This window comes from Vigna radiata, unplaced genomic scaffold, assembly GCF_000741045.1.
Source record: "Vigna radiata var. radiata cultivar VC1973A unplaced genomic scaffold, Vradiata_ver6 scaffold_401, whole genome shotgun sequence".
Lineage (NCBI taxonomy): Eukaryota > Viridiplantae > Streptophyta > Magnoliopsida > Fabales > Fabaceae > Vigna > Vigna radiata.
The window spans coordinates 11,121-35,267 of NW_014541813.1; the positions used below are offsets into that span (position 1 = coordinate 11,121).

The 24,147-nt window shown below is 26.0% G+C and overlaps 2 protein-coding genes across 2 annotated transcripts; both read left to right on the top strand.

Moving 5' to 3' along the window:
• Positions 1–267: 267 nt before the first annotated feature.
• On the top strand, positions 268–1,471 carry LOC106778342 (guanine deaminase). Its single transcript, XM_014666299.2, has 5 exons — positions 268–320; positions 458–517; positions 607–797; positions 867–971; positions 1,114–1,471. Exons 1-5 carry the CDS (start codon positions 305–307, stop codon positions 1,300–1,302), a joined length of 561 nt encoding a protein of 186 aa, XP_014521785.1. The 5' UTR covers positions 268–304; the 3' UTR covers positions 1,303–1,471.
• Positions 1,472–19,547: 18,076 nt separating this feature from the next.
• Positions 19,548–20,632, top strand: LOC106778337 (guanine deaminase). Its single transcript, XM_014666291.2, has 5 exons — positions 19,548–19,681; positions 19,766–19,825; positions 19,908–20,098; positions 20,187–20,291; positions 20,375–20,632. The coding sequence occupies exons 1-5, from the start codon at positions 19,666–19,668 to the stop codon at positions 20,561–20,563; spliced, it is 561 nt and encodes a 186-aa protein (XP_014521777.1). The 5' UTR covers positions 19,548–19,665; the 3' UTR covers positions 20,564–20,632.
• Positions 20,633–24,147: the final 3,515 nt, after the last annotated feature.

Consider the following 24,147-nt stretch of genomic DNA (forward strand, 5'->3'; position numbering starts at 1 on the left):
TCTTTTAGAAAAATCTAGAAATATTTTAATAATCAATTAGAAAGTGAAATGATAAAATTAAAAGGAATATTAAAATTATATAGAAAATTCGTATATTTTCTAAAAATAATAAAATATATTTAAGCTGAATTAAACTATAATAAGGTAGTGATCTCTTGTAATAAAAGAATTTAGAGGTAACCCATCTTCTCTCTCATAGTCGTCATGAATCATCTTGCACTCCTCTCTATATATACTCAACAAATCACCCATTTATGTCTCACAACTTCCTCATCTCATTTACTTATTCATATCCACAGAAGTCATGGAAGAAGTTAATGGTACGTGCTTTTTCTCCTTCCATAAATTCGTATAACCAAGTTCTTCAAAAATATTTAGAAATAAATAAAATTATATAATTAATACATTATAAATAATATTTAAAATTTTTTGGTATTTCTATATATCATCTTGGCAGTGGTTCAAACGAAGGATGGAACAGTTACAGTAGCTTCTGTGTTTCCTGGACATCAGGAAGGTAATGTTTGTAAACTATATATATATTGAGGTTGCCATTTGATGAATATATATGATGTTTCTGAATTTATTATGATTTCTGTTGCACAGCTATACAGCAGAGAGACCACAAGTTCTTGAGAATTGCTGTTGAAGAAGCTTATAAAGGGGTAGAGTGTGGAGATGGTGGTCCTTTTGGTGTTATAATAGTTCGTAACGATGATGTAGTTTCTTGCTGTCACAACATGGTGCTCAGGAACACAGATCCTACTGCTCATGCAGAAGTCACGGCTATAAGAAAGGTTACACATATCATTCTTTCTTTCCATCTAATCCACTATGCAATTAACGAAATCATTTTCATTCTGCAGGCTTGTCTAAACCTTAACAAGATAGAACTTTCAGACTGTGAAATGTATGCTTCTTGCGAACCTTGTCCGATGTGCTTTGGAGCAATCCACCTCTCACGAGTTAAGGTTGTAATAACAAAAAACACATTGTCTTAAAATTTTGGTGTCAATTGAACTTATGTTTAATTAGTGGTGTCTCATTATTTAATAAAGTTTAGTTTTTGGATGAGTTTCTTACAATATATACTGTGAATTTTTTGACATATAGAGGTTGGTTTATGGAGCGAAAGCAGAGGCAGCAATTGCTGTTGGGTTTGATGATTTCATTTCAGATGCATTGAGAGGTACTGGATTCTATCAGAAAGCACGACTGGAGATTAAAAGGGTTGATGGAAAAGAAGGTAACATTGCTGAAGAAGTTTTTGAAAAAACAAAGCAAAAGTATATAATGTTTTGAATTTCTATTTCTGTTTCATGTACCTTAATATGTGAAATTTCATTTCACATAAATAATCTTGTTGCTCTCATCTCTACCTTATTATTTTCTCTATCTCGTTTTTAGACGAGATTGAAAACAAAGAGTACAATTTGATTGACCAGTTGAAAATGAGAAGTCGACAATAATAATATCATCCCATTAACAACAAAATTAAATATAAATATTTAAACAAGAATAGAAGCATCTTAAATACTAAATAAAAACAAATTCTTTAATGCATACCCAATCCGAAATATACAAGTTTATAAAATACTTTAAATTTAATTACTTCTAAAAATTACTATACATACTTCCTTAAATATTAAAGGATAATGATATTTACACAACATTTTTTTTTACAATATTTGAACATCATCTATGTGTGATTCTGTGATTGGTCCAAAATTACTCCACAATCAATAATAATAATAATCATAAATCCCACCATGAACCAATCACAGAATGACACGTAGATAATGTTCAAATGTTGTGAAAAAAATGTTGTCTAAGTATCATTATCCAATATTAAATGTGGTGTTATCTATTAATTGAACGACGTATTGTTAAATATATTTTTTTATTGAAGTAAAACTTTAAATATAATTGAATAACGACTTAATCATCAATTCTTAGCTATTGGGGATACAATTAATGTATAGGAATCTCGCTATTAGGGGTGTAAAGGAGTCCATTTTGAAGTTTGGGTTTAATTTGAGAAACAAAAATAGTTTTTTCTTCTTGCAGCTCGAGTATTACTAATTACACCTTAACTAGAGAAAAAGACCAAAATATTCTTTCTCCCTGCACCACGCACCATCCCGTCTCTGAGTTGTTGCACTATCACATAGAGAATGAACTCTATTAATTTTGAATGAAAATTAGATATAAAAATTATACTTAGTTATTATTTCTCTTCCAAACTCCAAAATTATGGATCAAGATTTGTCAGACAGTGTTCTGATTTTTTTTTTGAAAATCCTATTCCAAAATTTTGTTCTAGAAATCTTTTTCTAAAAGTCGTGTTTAGAAAATCCTGGAAAACTTATTTTGAAATGTTCTCGTAACATATAATACGGGAATCGCTTTTGTGGAATATAAAATTGCGAGTTTGAATTTGATTTGTTTAATTCATTAATAATTTAATTATTTTGTCTTTCAGGTTTTTTTAATAATATACCGTAGAATAATAATCTCAATACTAGATAACAATCTACTAATATAAAATTTGTTTACCACGTGGCATGGAAATTGACAAATAATTTTATAATTTAATAAATAAAAAATTCATAAATCATTGATTAATGCTAAACGAAACTCCAATATCAATTAAGGTTTAAAAAAAAGGCAATGTATATATTTCCATAATCAATACATAAATAACAAAAGATCTATAAAATTTTTACTATTGATTTTCATTTTAGTAAAAGATAATATATCATATTTATTTATCAGCAAACAAAAAATAATTATATATATATATATATATAATATGTGTGTTAGAAACTCTAACGATAAATTCTATATTTTTTACTTTAAAATTATAAATCTGAAAAAAAAAACATGAATAAATAGATGGAAATGCCGGAAGAAGCTGCCTCAAACATGTGCTTCCTCAAAATATGGTGGGCCGAGAAATATATGGGCCATCTTCTCTAGTTCATTTCAGGGTTCTGTTATTTACACTCCTATTTTACATTGTATGTATTTTTTTTTATTACATATTTAAAATTACTTTCCCTTTATTTTTCCTTTGTTCAAAGCCATTTTATCCCTTGTTTCACTTCAACCAAACAATTTCTCTTCCACTTATTTCTCACCTCTTTCTTCTTTGTTTTATCTTTTATTTCCTTAATTTTTTCCCCTTGAAACTAAATAAAGCTAAATCTTATTAAGAAGGTCTACATTGTGCACACCACAATTTAAAAAAAGAAGAAAGAAATTTTTGCGAACATATTTTAAAATGTCCAACCATTTTAAAATTAAATTTTATGGAACTTTAACTAACTTCTTTTCATAAATTATTTTTCTTATAACAATTTTTTTTTCTCTATAAAATTTGTACCTAAAACCTTATTGTAACTTGTTAATTGAAAGCATTTTGTCTACGTATGGTATCTATCAAAGTTGATTTCTAATTTTCTTAGCGTACCTTATGTGATAAGTGTTAAGATAAATATATTTTATTAAATAAATTATAGGTGTAGAAAATATTTTATAATTAAATTTTTTAATTTGCTTATGATTTATAGGAGTAAAATCTTATTATTAAGAAAAAAATTATATATATATGACTGATTTTTTTTTTATTTGATACCAAAGCTTATGAATTTATTTTTAATAAGTTTTTAAAGATTTTAACTAGAAAGATGATAGAGAGACCAATTTTAATTTTAGTTCAATATGAAAATATTTTAAGTTAAGCGTGAATTCAAATACAATATATGATTACAACTAATGAAGATACACATTACAAAGAAGAAAAATTATTCTGTATTGATGTAAAGGTGAAATCACTAATTATTGTCCTTCAAATTTGGATTGTTTTGCCATGGTGGAAGTGATAACTACATGTGTTTGTTTTAAATGAAAGGGAATAAATTATTAAACTTATCTAAATATCATGAAGAGTTGGTTCAGAATTTTAGGAAATTAAATCATCATAACAAAATACTAAATATGTTAAAGTGAGTCAATCCAATTTACATAAATTGACTTATTATATGTTAAGTTAAAATTGAATAAACTCAACCCAACTCAGTTTTTAGAGAGTTAGACATTTTGTAATCCAATTCGAACCATCACAAATTGATAAGTTAAGTGAATTGACTCACTTGATGTTTTGTTCTTTTATTTTATATATTTATTGTAGTACAATCAAAATGGATTGATTTCACTCTTTTTTTTTATTATAGGATTGGAGTCAAAGTATTAACATATTTCGTAAAACATTATTATAAAGATATTAGTTAAGAATTAAATTATTAATCTACATAATTTTAGTAAACAAAATATTAAAGATCCAAATTATTCAACATTGTAGTCTTTGAAAAATATCAAATATCAACTTTCATAAATAATTTTAATAAAAACCTTACAAAAAATTGTGAAAATAATAATAAAAAGTTATTAATTATAGTGAATAATAGATCAAGTTACCTTTACTCATGAATTAAGTGAGTTGAGTTCAGTTAACTCGCATTTAAAATAATTACCTTTTTTAATCTAACCATTACTAAAATCTTATAGTTAATTCATATTTCGGAATTCATATTAAGATCTCTAATGAAAAAGTTTGATTATGTAAAATCATATCAAAAGTCAATTAAAAGATTGAAGATATATGTATTTATTGTCTCTTGTAATTTAAAACACCTCTTCATTTACTTAAAAGTATAATAATAAGTTCTGAAGTCACTGAATTAAAACATATAGTTTTTTTTTTGTTATATTGCTTATGTTTATTTCTACATCATCAGATAAATAAATTACCTCTTAATGAAGCTTAAAGGTATGTTTTCCTTGATTATTACTTCACAAACTAAACAAATATTTACTATTATAAATATGGTTTATTTTACGAGACTTTAATATATTTTTTCTTGTGTCCGAAATCAAGGTTGAGAATTATGATAAAATTCAACAGTAAGTTGATAATAAGTTTAGTTAGAGAAAGGAAGCAATAAAATTATATCAGGAAATGAAAACATAGTGTAAATCTAATAAAAGTGTGCAACAAATGTTAAACAAAATTACATCATAAAAAAAGAACATGTATGTGAAAGAAAAAGTTTACAAAAAATAACTTAACAGCTATATCACTTAATAGTATAAAACTACTAAATTATGTTACATATATGATAATAAAATCACTAGATGGAAACAAACCTACAAAAGATAAAAGATCTATCTTTGTAGAATCATGTAACAACTCATCTATTTCTTAAGCTCACACCTTGCTGGAACAACTGAAAAGATTGTCTTCCTAAGCTCACATCGTTAAGATTATCATCGCAAAAGAAAAAACATCACATAGACAGATAACACAAAAACAAGTGTAAGCTAGATACAAAGTAATATCACCTTTAACATAGCATATATAAATAATTTATATAACATACATCGACTGAAACATCTTAACATGCAAGGACCTAAATTGACTATCCGGATATTGTATGAAATATCGAGTAACAGAGGTTCCTACACCGGTATGGTGGAACAATTGGACTACCCCAAGCTACCACACCAGGTTAGTCCTACAAACACCCTTTTGCCAATTGGAGAAAGGCCCATCAAGCTTGGACTTCCTGTTATTCTCACAACATGACTCATCACTCTCTACTTTAGCATGAATGATCATTAGAATGTCAGAATAAACTTCAGCTTAACTCTGGCCATTCATATTATCAATACTTGAAACCACCACCAAGAAGTTCCTCCTTGGAACTCATTTTCACAACTTTGAATCCACTTGATAATTTATACACCTTTACTTTCACTTTTACATTATAGTATACAAATACATGAAACTACTGATCATACATTAAAGAACTCAAAATACCCTTACAAGTCATTAGAAATCACACAATAACACCAATTTTCTTCATAGCAACTTGATACCCACACTAGTTAAGGAAAACAGCTTGGAAACCCTCATCAATAACTCCAAAAGGGTTCAAAACCTCCAAAACGACCTAAAAAACATCTAAAACTGATATCCAGAACCCAGAATTTGAGATTTCCAAAAACTGAAAAACCTAAAACTGGCTAAGGGGAGCTCAAGCGAGTTCCTCTCGCGAAAAGGGCGCCCAAAGGGCACTCAAGGGTGCCCAGCGTGATCTTCTTAGAAAAAGGGCGCCTAGGAGCACTTAGGGGTGCCCGATATTGCATCAACTTCTAAAATTCACCTATTTTTACTTTGGTAACTATTTATACAAGTTTAAATGGTTCCTACAACCTTTTAGGCACTAAGAAATATCTAAGAACAAATCTCTAACTTGAAACGACCACTCTAAACCTCAAACTACGCATTCTAGACTACCTAAATCCAACTCTACCATTCCATACACCAAAACAACAAACTAATGGTTTAAAGAAGTTATAAGTGACTCAATTACAGGCCCCAAACTTCCCAAACCTGTCCCAACTCTTTATTTCAAAATTTCACTACCTAAACCCCCCGTTTTACACTAAAAACCACTCCAAACCCAAACATGAACTACCTTTTTTCGTTCTAGACCAGTTACCACCCAAGACACAGTTCTAACGAGTTCCATTAATCTTATAACAGACATGTAATAGTAGTTTTCATACTCCAAACACTATCTCATCAAATGGCCTATCAACACCTCAATTTCAACTACCAAAACCCATGTATTTCAACTCATTACTTCACAAACCTTAAAATACACATTATAATCATTAATACAACATATTCATATACAATTCATTATCACAAGATAATCCAAAATACATCATATCAGAATTTCATTGTCCAATAACCAAATACACACATTTAGATGAGTTAATGCTAACCTAAAAACAAAGATCACAATTTGATCAATTTATCACACTTAAAAACACTAAACTTAACTCACAAATATCAATTAAAGATAAACCTCTAGCTTCCCATACCTAACAAACTTGTCTATCAAGCTCTAGAATCGTACCATGTTGCTTCCACCGTAAGAAACTCAGGAGAATTCTAGAAAAATAATTTTTAAAAAAATGATACATTTTAAATTAATTAAATCTGCTCATAACAAAACTATTTATAATAAACTTATTTAATATTAAAATAATTAGTCTCGTTATTTTTAGACTACCATCACTTCTAAAATAGCATTTTCTGAAATTTTACATCGCCTCAGTTGTATTCTCAAGAATCTAATAAACATTTTTTTCTACAAAAAGTTAAACCTAAAATCTTATATATATATATATATATATATATATATATATATATATATATATTATTTTACTATGTTTCCTCTATAGTTTTTATTAAGAAAATTCATTTGTAATTTTCTTACCATATCTTATGTTCTAAGTACAGATTTTGCTATAATAATATTAAATACTAATTTTTTACTTAAAATAAATTATTATTATAAAATTAAAAGCAAATAAATTTTATTAAATTAAAATTATTTTAAGAAAATAATAAGTTAGTTTATCTATAAGACAACTTTAACATACCAAGATTTAATTTTTGAAATTTATAATTTCCTTTATCTTCTAATTGACTTAAATAAGGCTTTATAAAAGAAAAATATTTTAGGCAACACTAAAAAAATATATTTTAGCAAATATGAAAAATTAAAATTAAACTTCCAATATTTCATTACATCTAGAAGGAATTTCTACCAAAAAAAAGAGAGTAAGTGATTCAATCATAACGATACAATATCCGGAGAAATAGGTAATGAGACAATCAATCCCGTTACAACAACAAGGCAATACACACCAAAATTTCTACAAAACTAAATAGGCAAACTATTTTCTCCGTAAAATGTTTCTAGAAGAAGAATATAACAAAAATAAATAAAATAAATAAAATAAATATTTTTACAAGTCAAAATTAGTTTATATAACAATTAGAAATATTTTTTAAAAAAATTATATAAATAAATCCATGCAAGTAATTTTTAACTAATAAAAATCGAATTTTATTATTATTTCAGTAAAAAAGTTTTGGAATAATAGAAAGTTGTGGTGTAGGATGAATGAATAGAATTATTAGTAGTGGGAAACGTGAAACATATAACATGTGTCAGCTCCAACTTACCGAAACGTTGCAGAGAAAAGAAAACCATAAATATCAGTGCTTCACATCTATTACATAACTAACGTCACAATCACAATCAACAATTCAGAAAAATAGAAGTGGACCTTCCGTATGGCTATAATGAACCACCCAATTACATTACACCAAGTTAAAGTCGTCATAATGAATTATTTTATTATTAATATAAAATAATAAATCACTTTTATTATTTTATTTGAAAAGATAAAATATCAACCATAAAAAATAGAAAACTTATCATGTCTTTTATCATTTAAATGAATTCGAAGAAGAATGATTAAATGGATTTTAGAAAATTTAAAGATAAAATTTTTTATTATATATTTGAGTGAATTTGGAATCAAGTGAAAATAAATTTGAAAATAAAATTTATGAAAATAAGTGTAAGATTTGATTTATGTGACAGATTACAAAATCTTACTTCTAATTCCATTTAAATAAACAATAAAAAATTTATTTTCAATTTTTTTCAAATTCATTTAATCACTCTTTCCTAAATCTATTCAAGTAAAGAAAACTTGTGTTGATTGAATTTACAACCGTTCAATTGAAATCTAAAATTATTTGTAAATTTGGATCAAACACCTAATGAGTGACACTTTAGTATGATTTTAACAAGTATAAACAAATAAATAAATAAATAAATATATATATGTATATATGGGGTTTGTTAACACGCGTACGTCTGTTTTTCAGTTGGTACGTTTTAACAATGTGTACCGGATTATAATAGACAAAAATACCCTCATTTATTATGGATTCTAAGTTTAAAGGTCAAGGATATTCAAATAAATTTCATTCTCAAAACTAAAAAAAAAAAAAAACCCCAAATCCTTACTCACCTCCCTCATTCCTCTCAATCATTTCTCTTTCATCTCTCTCACTCCAACATTTTCTCTAAAAAAATCAAAAACCCTTTGTCATCAGAGATATTTTCTCTCTCATCTCAACATTTTCTCTATCATCACTCTAACATTTTTTTTCTCATCTCAACCCAATTGAAGATGGTGGTGATAATTTGAATTAGAGATGTTTTTTAAAAATTGAAAAAGTTTAATCATTTTATATTTATTAATGTGTGTAAAATGAATATAAACTTTGTCACTTTATTATGTTAATCTTTCCAAATCTCAAAGGTAAAAAATGATTTTACTGTTTTTTATCTTGCATAGTGGTTAAAGTTTATTATAAACGCCAGTAGAAGTTGATTCAATGATAAAAAAGGGACATAAGAAAATTAAAGAAATAGGTATAGAAGAGCTCCCTAGGAGTACAATTCTTTCAATTCTAGNTTGTAATCTTACATCATGTATCTCATACCAATACATAAAGGAAAAAGAAACATTTTGTGTAAAGGGAAAGGGACAATAGAGGGAAATATCTTTTTCTTTAAAAATATAATGAAATGTGGTGTAGATGTGTAAATAATGTATGAAAATTTAATTGATTTATGAAGGTTTTATTTACATGATTTAATTTAAAAATGAAATTTAATAATAATAAGAAGAGAAAATATATAACACATCCTTCAATTGAACGAACAGAGCAAGAGCAACAAATTATGATGTCATGGGTTGTTGTGTGTGGCAGAGGGAGAGTATGGAGACGAGAGAGAAACAAATTGGATAAGTGAGGAAGGTGGATTAGGGTTAGGCAAGAGTTTCTGATTTTTTTTTTTTTCAATCAATTGGGGCAACAGTAGGGATGACAGAGAAAATGTTGGAATTAGAGAGATGAAAGAGAAAGGGTTGAGAGGAATGAGGGAGGTGAGTAAGGCTTTGAGTTTTTTTTTTTTTTTAGTTTTGAGAATGAAAATTATTTAAATATCCTCGACTTTAAAACTTAGAATCCATAATAAATGAGGGTATTTTTTTCTACTATAATCCGGTACACATTGTTAAAACCCATATATATATATATATATATATATATATATATATATATATATATATATATATATATATATATATATATATATATATCCTTTAGTTTAAATTTGTGACTGTCTTCATTTTGTTTGAAAACAAATTAAGGAAAGAAAATTTGGGGAAATTGATGTAGTAGAGGAGAGAACAATCTTTGCAACTAAAAAAAGAAAAGGCATTAATGTTTGATCAATCACGATAGCAATGAAAGTATCTACAAAGTGAAATTATGAGAACTTGGATAAAGTTATGAATAAGCTTGTAGGCTTTGTGAGTGTATAAGAAGACCCACATATGTGCATATGTGTGACCTAAATTATCATCAAGTTGAAAACTTTATCTCAATCATTGAACACTGCCATTCCACAACAATCTGCCGCCGCGTCCATCCGATTACCTTTCTAGAACTTATTCATTAATAACACGTTTTTGTTTTTAAAATAATTTATTATCTTTTTTTAATTCTCGAGTGACATAATTAAGATCGTTATATATTTAAGATATTTTTGCTTTCAAATTTGTTTGTCTTTAAAAACATTTTAAAAAAGTAATATTTAAATTATGTTTGACGTTGATTTCTAAATAATATAAACAATAAAATTTAAGAGATAATAAAAAAAAAAATAGGTATTATTTTTTTTTTTAATTTTTTTTTACGACAGCAATTTCCTATCAAAGCGATCTTTGAATTGTTTTGTTGTCAGCTATAATGTATCTAAGGTTTTTATTTGACACACGGCTTTTTTTTTTTATCAAATTAGTCTATTTATAAGAAAAACACAGTATTTAATGTAGTTCATGAATATTTATATTAAAGTTAAGTATTAGATGGAATAAAAATATATAAAAAGTCACATATTTCTTTTGAAATAACCTAACAGTTGAAATGGGAAATCGAAATATAATGAATAATATTAAATAATTATGGGGCTTACATAATTTGTGGGGACATTAATAATTTTTGTTGAAGTTGTAGATGAGATAGACACGTTAGAGAAAGAAGTTGAAATATTAGATAGTAGAAAGAGTAGAAGTATAGATAGCATGAATGTGAAAGTGTGTAGAAATTTCCATGGAGATAAGGATAAGAGAAGCTGATTAGGATTCAATGCAGGTTAAAGAAAGATAAAGAAGCATCACATAAAATGGCTGACGCTGCAACTTGTCACCATTATTGGACTTTCTTCATTAAAACTTCAGAAAGAGTTCAGGAAATTACGCTGTTAATTAAATAAGAAAGTCTTTTAGATCATTTTTTTTAATATTTTCGTAAAATAATGGAAGAGTGAATCACCAACTCACCATTATTACCATTCTTATATGATAAAAAACCTTTATGTTATGATAGGTTTACATTGTCCAATAACTACGATTGGGTTTTTAATACAACTATTTAAAGAATATAAATATACAATAATATTATAATTTAAATTATAATGCTTACAAATCAAGTTCTAATTATTAATTTTAATATATACAGATAATATTTATTTTAGAGACATTAATTAATTAATGAAAATTTAAAAGTATTTACAATGTATTTTTAATATATAAATCTATACATATAATTAAAAAATTAAAAATTAAAAATTAAAAAAATATTTTTAACAAAAAGAATAAGCATATGCTTTATAATAAATCTTTGTGCACTTTCGTATAATTTTAACCAAAGAATTCAATCAAATACTCTCAAAATTAAATAAAATGTTAGAATAATTAATGATTTTCTTTTGTATTTTATAACAATTGTGGTGGCATTTTAAACTTTTTTTATAATTTAAATTAACATTATTCTTCAACATAAAAATAAATTCAGTGAGAACCTAAAAATAAATTTTAAAGATTTGAATATACAAAATATATTATAATACTCCGGTTTTTCTTTATATGTGTTTTGTTATTATAAGACATGACTACGGGTTTTACGAAGGAGGAGTCTAGGAACAAAAACATTTTCACTCCCAAAAAAGTTAAGTTCTTTCATCTTTCTCCTTTCTTTTCAAAAATTTTATCTTTTTTTTTTTTCCTATTTGGAGATCCACATTTGTAAAAGCAATAGGGTGAAGAGTTCTACCATATACTTCAATCAATTTCATTCTTGGATAAATTCAAATTTTACTCTTCTTGAAAGAATAAATTTGAATTTTTCTTTCATGCATTTCTTTTTCTCAAGCTCCATATAATTTTTTATTTTTTAAATAGGTATCTAATGGATAACGGATAGATTTTTTTGTTACGAGTTAGATAATAGATAAATACTATTTATGTTTCCAATCTAACCCATTGTTATCCTTAAATATAATATCTAGATGATGTGAAACAGAAACTCTATAGTACAAACAATATGATATGAAAGAAGATCATAATTGAGAAACTAATGAAATTAATTGAGAAACTAATAATATATTAATATATGAATAGAGATAAAAATAGACAGGTCTATGTCTATCGTTCAAGAACTGGAGCGAATAAGATAGTGATAATTTAGAAGATGAAGTCTTTATTTTTCTTTTGAAAACTATACCAAATATATTTCTCATATTTTGAAACACTATTTAAGAAATTTCATTTTGAAACACAATGTTAAGAGGTTGTAATAGTTTTAAACTTATTTCTATATAGATATATAAGACATTTGAATATTGATGTTATTAAATAAGGAGCTTTTGTTTTTGAATTTGTGTTTTGGATGTTACAACTACGTGATTTCGCAATTACAATCACTAAAATAATTATTTATATTAAAATACTTTTTACATGTAAAAGTGGTGACGAACATACTTGAAAGCTAATGTGTTGATGGTAGTTTAAATAATGGCAGAAGCCTCCCAGAAAAGAGTTACGGATAAATAATTGATATAATGAAAACGATTTCATTAATTACGTATCAACGAGGCGTTGTCACGCGTGCATATTTTATTACCTCACTGTTATTTTCATAAAAAAATCTCACTAATATTATACTTTAATATAGAAGATTAACGCTTGTTGACGTATACATAATATAATTATTTTTTAAAATGTCATTAAGAATGCTCCAATTGACACTCAACTTGCACATATCTTATCTTATTCCAAATAATATAGGGAGGGAAGGGTTGTTATAGAGTACATACTTAGTATTTTTTTAATAAGTTTTGATTACAAAATAAGTATATTATAAATTTAATTATTAAATTTATTAACAAAATGCAAAAAAAAATTAGTTTGATAAGTTATATTTTTATTAAATTTAATTATGTTTTTATCCTTAAAATTTGAAATGAGTTTGGTTTTAGTTCCCAAATTAAGAAAAAAAAATTATATATACTCTCTAATTTTTTTTTTAAAAGTATATAATTTTAATTTACTTTTTTTTATTGTGGTTTCTTGAGTTTTGAACTAGCATAAAAATGTTTTATATTTTCTTTTATACAAAGTTTCATTGGATGTCATGTTTACGTTAGTATGAAAATTGTTGTTGTAAGTAAGTTTAATTAATTATAAATGTCATTTTAACTATCTTAATCTTTTGTTATATAAGTTCTCAACAAATTCCTCAAAGATTGAATATTCTTTTCAAATTATCTATTTGTATGACGTTGTGTGATGGTTAAGACAAAGTTTTGTATCTAAGACTTAGTGTGATATGTAGAATTTTTTTTTTTAACGAGTTTGTCATTAAATGATAATATAATTTAAAATCATAATCCTTCAAAAACTTATTTCTTCTCTTTAACCTTATATATAACTCTTTAGGATCAAATAAATATTTAAAACTTCTATAACTGCTAAAATTTAAAACTTACCAATCTTTACTTAGCCAACCATTTAATTTTTGCTTAAACATTCCATTAAACCTAAACATAGTCTAAATCTACACCAAACCTAGCATCAAACCCACCTTCTACACCATGAAATGAACTTTTCTTTGAATCACATGTCGACCTTCTACCTAAACCAACACCATCCAACCTCAACTAGAACCCACAAAAAATACCTATTACCATTAATTTTTGTTGACTTGTCATAATTTTCTATATCATGAATCAGTTGAATCAATATGTTCACAACTGATGCTCTTCTTTCATCCTTTTGTTATGAAAAAAGAGGAAGAAGTGTATATATGCAAATATATTCTTTCATCCTTTTGTTATGAAAAAAGAGGAAGAAGTGTATATATGCAAATATATATGTGTTTTGTATTGTTGTTTATTTATACTTAAACATCTTTTCTTCTTTATTTTAAAGACTTACATGAATACTTGATCTTCTTTTCTTTCTTAAATCTTTTGTATTCTTAATTTATATTTTTTGCTTTGCTTTTCTAATGACATATATATAAATATATCTGACGCTTCAAGTTTATATATTTTACTCTTTTATGCTCTTGTATCTTTTAGTTTTAACTATCACAATTTTGATGAGACATCCATATTTTTTTATTATAACAATTAAGATTAAATGTTTTTTTTATTTCTTAACTTTAAGTAAAAATTAGAATTAGTTCATTTTCGAAATTTTGACCTAATTTAGTCTCTCAACTTTAAAAATGCATATATTTAATCTTTTTAACTAAATTTTATTAAATTTATTTGACATTTCAAATACCGTAACTAAAAGTTCTTAAAGTGACAAAGAACGATTGTTAGGCGAGAAACTATCATTAAAAGTCAAAAATGCAAAAGGAAACAATGATGGTTGGACGAGGAACTGTTGTTAAAAGTGTTTTTCACTTTAAAAACAATGAAGTTTTTTCTCCTTTTCCATATTGTGTTTCACTCTACTTTTTTCACATCCTTCCCTATAATTACTTTCCTAACATCATCGCCTTTGCTTTACTTTGTTAGCATCACTTGTTTTGCTTGTTTTGTCGTCGACTCTTGTTCAACCAGTTGTCTCACATTACACCTTTTCTCCTTCTCGTGTGTATTGATTTTTTTACATAATCCTTGTTATTGCTACATTGTGTTTCCGCTATTGTCACCGCTCTTGTTGTCTTGTCATCATTGTTCGTGTCGCGTTGCTTGTACCATCGTAGCTCGTCCACTCTTCATAGATTTGTTTTTGTTATTGTTTATTTTCTCCCTCCCCATAAATTGTCGTCACTACTCTCTTTATTTTTCTGAGTTTCTCCCTTTCTACATGGTTGTGAGTTCCTCCCTCCATATGCTCTTGCCACTAGTTTGTTTACTACTCTCCATTATAGGTTAGATTTTCTTTCTAGTTTCCATGTAAAAAAAAGATGACAATTCTTATACGATTATAGTTATAATTATTGTCAACTTTTACATCTTATAAGACGTTTTTATTAATCACGGTTTCTTTCAATATCTTTTTAAATTATCGTAGAAAATATCATTTTTATCAAAATTGTCAACAAATTTGCAAAAAACATATACTAATTAAAATTTACAATCTCTTATAGATTTAGTTAATACTAAAAATGAATATTGGTAACCCTTTTTAATAAATTAATTTCCAAAAACATATACTAATTAAATTTACAATTTCTTCCATATTTAGTTAATACTAAAAATAAATATTGGTAACACTCTTTAATAAACAAAAATATAACAAAAAAAAAAGAAGAAAGACAATAACACTTGTCAAAAGTGAAAAATGAATTGAAGTGAATCAACACTTAGAAATGAAATTAAAGTCTCCTGATGAAATTAATGTTTCCTTAAACAAAATGTCTCCATAAAAAATTTTATTTGAAAAAAATAAAATGAAATAATTTTTTTCTTAAACTAAAATTAGTTGATACGTAAATTAAAAAAAAATGAAAAATACTTAAGAGAGCTTTCCAAATTAGCTTATGCATACAGACTAATTTTAATTTGTGGAATAATTTATTTGATTTTTTTGTTAAATATTTATGAGAAATTTATGCAAATATATCCTAAAAATCGTAATTGTTTTATTTTTAAAGATATATAAGGTCTGTTGGTGTAAAATTTACCATAAGAGCTAATAAGGAAGAAAGAAAAAATAGAATGAATTTCTTAATAAATTAAAATTAGTTTTTCATGCACAAACTAATGACATTCAAATATGAAAATTTTGAAAAAATTACTATGAAAAATTTATATATAAATTAATTTTAACTAGGAGATGGGATTATTTTATTTTTCTTAAAACTCCTTATATTCTTAATTAAAAAACCCTCGATTAGGGTGATATTGCAAGTCTTGGAATATGCTTTGATATTATGCATAAATTCCATCATCTCTACTTTATCATACAGGGTCACATTCCATTAAGAGTAGATTCTTCGTATATTATTCTTCTCCGTTTCATACGGAAGAAAATAAATTATGAACATTTAATTATTAAAATAATTCCCACTCAAATATGAAGGAATATAATCTATAGTTCCAACAATATATCAACATCTCAGTCCTAAAAGATATTTATATTTTCTGTGAGTTTTCCTTTTCACCACTACAAATTCAATATATATTCCACTTGATATTAATTTACACAAACTTCCTATTATTTTTGAATGCTTGTATATATAAATTAAGGGCAACATTTTTCTAAGTATATTTTTTTCTATAAAGGACTGAATAAGGTTGGACTCTTATGCAATCACAAATAAAATTTCATGTAAAACGCAATGAATTTGCATATTTTGACTAAAACAACACAAACATGTTCTCAAGTAATCACAAACATAAAAACAATGAACATGTAATACATATAAACACATAACAACACGTGTTATTAATAATGTGTAGTCATCATAAAAAATCAGAAGCTCTTGAGATTGTAAGGTTCAGCTAAATCAATGCTCCCCTACCAACAATCTAAACAACCTCATTTACAATTGCATTTGCTAATCTAACTAGCCAAATGACATGTATAATAAGAATAAATGACATATGTTAAATATTAAAGACCTGTACAATAAGAATCAATGTCATATGTTAAATATCAGTTATATATGTTTACGAAAAATTGTATAAGATATCATATCAGGATACTCTACTATATCTGGTTCTTCACACTCTCTAAAACATGATCTCAATCATTACAAATAATGAATGTCTTGCTTCTATCGAACAATGTCAAATAACTAACAATTTTTGTGTTATTCTTTCTTAAATGTTTACATGTCTATGTATCAAAATAGATAGATAAACTATAATTTGTAGGTAATTCTCAAGCCTCTCAACTTAATCTCCTACATTTTTTTAGGCATATGAATATCATCTTCACATGAAGATGGAAGATCACAAAATCGTACAAAAGAGTTACTTTATTTTCCAAATTATATATTTACTTATAATTTTCTTTTCTTTCTCGAACATAATGTTAATCCATCAATTAAATAAAAAATTAAGTCAAGTAAGAAGTTACGACTCTCTTTAAAAAAACAAAGACAAAATATATAGTGGAGCACAAAGCTTTTCCTGTAATGTAACTTTGCACCCAAAATAATTGTGATTCTATATTTTATTCATAATTTACTGAGTTATAATAAGTTGAAACTAAGGTACTAAATCGATCCATTTTAACAATTCTAAAAATATTAGTTAAATTTACAACTTAAAAAAAAAATCTTATAACTCAATTAATCTAACTCGATCCACTATCAAAGATAATTATGATGGATTAAGTTTAATAAAAAATAATCACCCATCAACCAAATACCAAATTTTCTTATTAAATTGAGTAATAAGTTAATCACTTCAGTCATGCGGACTAATTAATATTTATAAAGTGTAGTATACTAAAGAAGTTAGATTAGCAGCCCATTTAAAACACATTGTGAGATACCAAAATTAATAAATTGGAGATAGCATGGCCCTTTGCAATACGATAACTTATCAAAAATTGTAACATCATAGGATAGGAACGATGGGAATCTACGTTGGTGTGAGTCACGAGATCGAGAATAACATCCCACCTGTCTCTACCACATGATGTCCCATAACTAATCATTCTTCTACACATTTCCATCACTTATCATCTCCTATCTATCCATCTTCTTTTTTTATTCTTATTTTATATTTCATTTTCATTCTAATTTTACTTACCCTTTAACTTTTTCAACATAAATTAAAATTACATTCTATAAAAAATGAAAACTATATAAAACAACTTACGGAGTTAAATTTCTCCAACTCTCACTCAAAATACAACATCAATGTTCAACTTTTAATCATCTTTCTACAAGAACACACTAGAAGGTTCCACCATATGGTTAATAAAGAAGGAGATGAAAAAAAAGGAAAATAGAAGAGGTGTTGACGGTAAAAATAAAGATGGAGACGGTTACACTAAGGTAAAAAAAAAAAGGGTTAAATATGTTTTTAGTCCCTATACTTTGAGACGATTTTGGTTTTAGTCTCTCTTTCAAACTAAGGTACAATTTAGTCCTTCAAATTTAAAAAGTTCTCGTTTTAGTTCTTTTTACCAAATTTTTTTTAACTTATAGTGCTTGAAACAGCAAATGAATAAAAGTTGAAGGACTAAATTCTATCTTAGTTTGAAAGAGGAACTAAAACCAAAATCGTCCCAAAGTATAGGGGCTAAAAACATATTTAACCCAAAAAAAGAAGTAATTTTTTAATATAACAACTATGGATAATTTTGTTTTATCATAATTTTTTTTGTACAAATATAATTTATGCATAGATAAATATTTTTTCTCATATTGATAAAATTATCCCATAACACAACCAATAAACATTACATATCAATTTAGTAATATTATCACTATAAAATTAACAAAATAATTATATGATTTTATCCTTGAAAAAAAATGTATCGAACTAAAATAATTTAAAATACAGTTACATAATTAGAAAACAGAGAAAAAACTATTAATCTGAAATTTGTTTATTGTTTTATAGATTGGTAAACTATATTTTATTTCTTCTACTTTTGTCTTTTTCCTTCCCAAAACAGGTCTAAGTGTGAAAAGACTTTCTTCTTTTATTTTTATCTCCATGTGGCTCTATAATTTAGCATCTAATTATTTTCTGCATGACACCGTCAGATTACCGGTTGTTCTTTACTTTATTAAACATTATACTAGTGTATAATATAAATATTAGAAATGCTGTTACATACGTTCTAAATATTATTTTAAATAAATTTCATCACTGTTCATTAAAAAATGTCAACTCTTTCATGGCTTAATAAAAATCCTTAATAATTTAATAAATTCGAACTAATAATAAAAACATTAAAAAATTATCCCATAATCTTAGGCTGGCGTAATCTGGATTTATATTTTATTGTATCTCGCGGTAACTCTGTATAAACTGAACCACTTGATTATGATATTGATTCATATATTATGAATTTATTTAAGTTATTGCATGAGAAGAAAATTGAATTGTATAAAATAAGATGAGCAACTTAACTAAGAGTGATAGAGAGTGTATATTATATAATTATGATTGGATAATTTTACGAAACTAAATGTAATTTTATATTAGTGACATGCGTAGAGGGAACCACATTCTGCATTTATTGTGGAAGCCATTTTCTCTTTCATTGTCATCATCCATTTGGATTCTTCATCTTCTTCATCGATGTACTCAATATAAATACCCCAACAAAGTCTTTGATCATTCATCGGAGTTCACACAAACAGTTTCAGTTAACCAACGTAGTACCATGGAAGAAGTTAACGGTATGTACCGTTTTTAACTCTTCTCAAGTGGGTTCTGATTTTTTACTTTTCTTTATAAGCTTTTTGCTTTGTTGGTCATGGCAGTGGTTCAAACCAAGGGTGGAACAGTTTCAGTAGCTTCTGCATTTGCTGGGCATCAGGAAGGTTGTTGATACACTGAGTTTCTTGAATCTTCTCTCTCAGTTTTGAATTTTGATTAATTTATGTTGTTGCATTGGTTGAATAGCTATTCAGAGCAGAGATTACAAATTTTTAAGAATTGCTGTTGAAGAAGCATATAAAGGGGTAGAGTGTGAAGATGGTGGTCCATTTGGTGCAATTATAGTTTGCAACGATGAAGTAGTTGCCAGTTGCCACAACATGGTGCTGAGGAACACAGATCCTACTGCTCATGCAGAAGTAACTGCTATAAGAAAGGTTACATTAAACAACATATATTTTGTTGTTTCAAAGTAGAAAACATGGGGATGTGTATGTTTTAAAGTGAATGATTTTCCTTTTGCAGGCTTGTGAAAAGCTAAAGCAGATAGAACTTTCAGAGTGTGAAATATACGCTTCGTGTGAACCTTGCCCAATGTGCTTTGGAGCAATTCATCTTTCACGAGTTAAGGTTAGAAATGCCCTGTTTTTCCTAAGCTTTTCAATTGCTCTGTTCTTTTTGTTAATCTTACAGTGGTGAATTTATGTATGCAGAGACTGGTTTATGGAGCAAAGGCAGAAGCAGCAATTGCGATTGGATTTGATGACTTTATTTCAGATGCATTGAGAGGAACTGGATTCTATCAGAAAGCACAGCTTGAAATTAAAAGGGCTGATGGCAAAGAGGCTAACATTGCTGAAGAAGTTTTTCAGAAAACAAAGGAAAAATTCAGAATGTATTAGTCTCAATTCCTGATAAATCCTTCCAATCATTGTAAATAAAATAATTATGAGAATTTACCTTTTTTATTATTGGGGGCTAAATAATTCAATCCGAATCAAACTTTAACTTTAAAATTCAACCTATATGTTATTATCCGGACCATACCACTGCACCTTCCCAAACTCCCAAAGGTTTGGGCTTTATAATTTGAGTCCACGAGCAATTTTAAGATCTGGGCTTTGATCCTTCAAGGTCCAATCTTTTAGCCCGGTCTTGATGTTTCCGAAGCCCACAATATTTTAGCTCGTTGATTTGGAATGTGGAAAAATAACGAATTTGACTAAATGATACGTGGGAAGAGCGATTATTAGTAAGGAATAAGTCTCTTTAACAACTTTTTTTGACAACACATACGTGACAGTATATGATTGATTCATTTCAAATAATTTTTTAAACATAAATTTAAACACACCAATAAAATAATGACACGTGTTTTATTATAAAAAAGTTGTTAAAAAAATATTGTGAAAATATCATTGTCCTATTAGTAAGGGAGAATGAGTCAATGGATGCACTTTCAGTTGTATTTGCACAAGTTAAGGATGTTTGACACATGATTTCTTGTCGTGCTGAAGCAAAAATTGGTATGAAAGGTATATGAGACGCAGCTTTTCTTTACTTTACCACCTCATTCTTCTTCCTTCTACTTGTTGATTTGGATATATGACTTTCATACAATATGTCCTTTTCCAAACTAAACTCACTTATTTCAAACCCAATTATTTATTCCTTACTACATCCAAACACGGCACAGTCAACCCTAGTCTGCTCCTTCTTCCAACTTAATTTACTTCACACATCCACATTATTTTTTCAAATTACTTAATTTACTTCCAATAATCACTTTTCTTTAAACTATAATTTACTACAAGTTTCGTGCTGCTTCGTCAATATGATGCTTTCTTTTAAGACTGCCACAGATGTTTTATTCATATATAATAAGCATATTTTATTAAAAAAAGTTTTGCACAAAGCTTGTTTATAAAAGAGGGATATTATTAGATAAATTAATATAAAGTGGAATCAAAACTACAAATTTGAATTGACCAATTGGTAAAAGTATAACGATTCTCTCACTTATTCAATGATCAAACTTCAATTATCATCGCTTTTATATGAAATATAATATATAATATTTATGATGTCTACGAATATTTTTATACTTTATTTACAAAAATTTAAATAAAAATGAGTTAAAAATTAATTTTTTAAATATAAATTTAGATAAAAATAATAATTTTTAAATATAATTTTAATCAAATTATTCAATAAAATATTAATGTAATTTAAATGAGTTGCATCAAGGTATAAATTTTAAAAAATTTATTTTTTACAAAATAATTTTAATTTAAAAAATTTAAATCAAAAAAATAAAAATATAAAAATTTAAATTTTAAATAATTTTTTCATGATTAATATTTTTTAATAATAATTTTATTTTGATATCTTGAATTTAGAGAATACTCAAATAAAATTAACTAATCATTATTAATTGACACCAAAAAATATTTAAGAATTGAATACATAATACTTGTATCAAGTCTATCAACAAAAAGAAAAATAAATATTCATATCTATTACTTTTAAATATTTATTAAAATTATTTATTTTATATTTATCACAAATATTTAATACTTGTAAGTTATTCACAAATATTTGCATATATAAATGTTTTTGTCATTCTTAAACCAAATTAACCATGTCAAATATTAAGAGTCCATTGTTATATTTAATAATCATTCCAAAAGCTACTTTTTTTTTTCTTCGTTTATAAGTCTTTTATAAAAGGAATATTTCAGTCTCAACATATTAATCAAAATGGATAATTTAACAAGGGAGGCACTGTAACGTGTTAGAAATGATAGAGCATGTGAAATAATAAAAAAGTGTAGAGAAACATAATTTATTACCTAAAAGGCTACATAGCACAATCCAATAACTGCATATATGGGAAGTTGACTAGTTATAATTGAGATGCCTAAAATAGTGGAAATTAACTAATAAGTGAAAATAAATTTAGAAGTGAATTTTTTAATCTGTTATATAAATTCTTACAAATTTTATTTTTAAATTCATTTTCACTTACTTCTAAATCTATTCAAATAAATAATAAAAAATAATTATCTTCGAATCTTCTCAAATCTACTTAATTAGTTTTTTTCAAATCCTTTCGAGAATACATAAAAACAAGATATGATATAATACATTAATCATAAAATATGAAAAGTATTTAGACATTTATGAAATATATAAGTTTAAATTTGGAAGATAGCCTAATAAATAATATTAATTATCCATGAAATAAAAGAGTAGTAAATTGTAATTAAAAAAGTAAAAGATCTAAAAATGGTCAAAGTCTTGAGTAGAGGGGATGTTTATTATTCAAATGTGGCTATTTCCACAGTGAATCAGTGGGAACTTGGGAAGACTGGAAAATAAAAAGGGCCTCTTAAATATATATATATATATATATATATATATATATATATATATATATATATATATATATATATATATATATATATATATATATGCCAAATGTCATTAAGAAAATTAAATACTCCAGCTGGATAAGTTCAACATATAGGAAATACTTTGTTATAAATTATGCATATTAAGTAATAGATCAAGATATTACTTTTAACCAAAATTTTGTTAAGGTAATAAATATTTTGAATTTTCTATTTCTATATTAATAATCTTACTTTTTAAAATAAAGTTATATTAAATATAATTATGAACGTTGAAGTTTTAACTATACAGACATCACAAAATCTTCAATCACTTATTATTACATGAAAATTTATTAAAAAGTAAATTAAAAGAACCAAAATATAAAAAATCATATCAAATTCATGATAAAAATTACATGAAATAGTTTTACTTATTTTATTTAATGTAAGACTTCTACAACTTAAATTTCTAACAATATGTCGTTCAAATGTGAGTCTCTTTGAATAGCTTTCTCCTTGCTAATCACATCACAATATTATTTTTGAACAAATATTTACTAAAATCCCACATTAAATAATATAAAAAAAAGATATAAGAAAATAAAAAATGAAATGTTGATTTGAATGTTGTTCTTATAGTATAATTAGTGGATAATGATACTTCCTTAGTGGATAATGATACTTAGATAATATTTTTTTTACGATATTTGAACATCATCTACGTGTCATTCTGTGATTGGTCCAAAATTACTCCATAGTCAATAATAATAATCATAAACACCACCATGGACCAATTATAGAATGATAAGTAGATGATGTTCAAATGTTTAAAAAAAATATTATCTAAGTATCATTATCCATAATTAGTTTCTTAGATGCAAAAGATATTTGGGTAGTTGTGTCTCATGTGAAGATTTGTAATTTTACGTTTGTAAAAATTGTATTCGAACCCTACAACAAAAATACCACAATGCTGGTTAAATATCATTGTCGGAAAAAAAATCTGGTAAAATAACATTTATTAACATATTTTCTCGATAGAAAAAATATATTGGTAAAACATAATTTATTGACAAATTTTATCAATGAAT

What these genes read in the sequence shown, in the direction of transcription:
- LOC106778342 (XM_014666299.2), top strand. An exon ending in GTTTCCTGGACATCAGGAAG is followed by an intron (nt 518 to 606) that starts GTAATGTTTGTA and finishes TCTGTTGCACAG; the next exon opens with CTATACAGCAGAGAGACCAC. An exon ending in TCCACCTCTCACGAGTTAAG is followed by an intron (nt 972 to 1,113) that starts GTTGTAATAACA and finishes TTTGACATATAG; the next exon opens with AGGTTGGTTTATGGAGCGAA.
- LOC106778337 (XM_014666291.2), top strand. An exon ending in ATTTGCTGGGCATCAGGAAG is followed by an intron (nt 19,826 to 19,907) that starts GTTGTTGATACA and finishes TTGGTTGAATAG; the next exon opens with CTATTCAGAGCAGAGATTAC. An exon ending in TTCATCTTTCACGAGTTAAG is followed by an intron (nt 20,292 to 20,374) that starts GTTAGAAATGCC and finishes TTATGTATGCAG; the next exon opens with AGACTGGTTTATGGAGCAAA.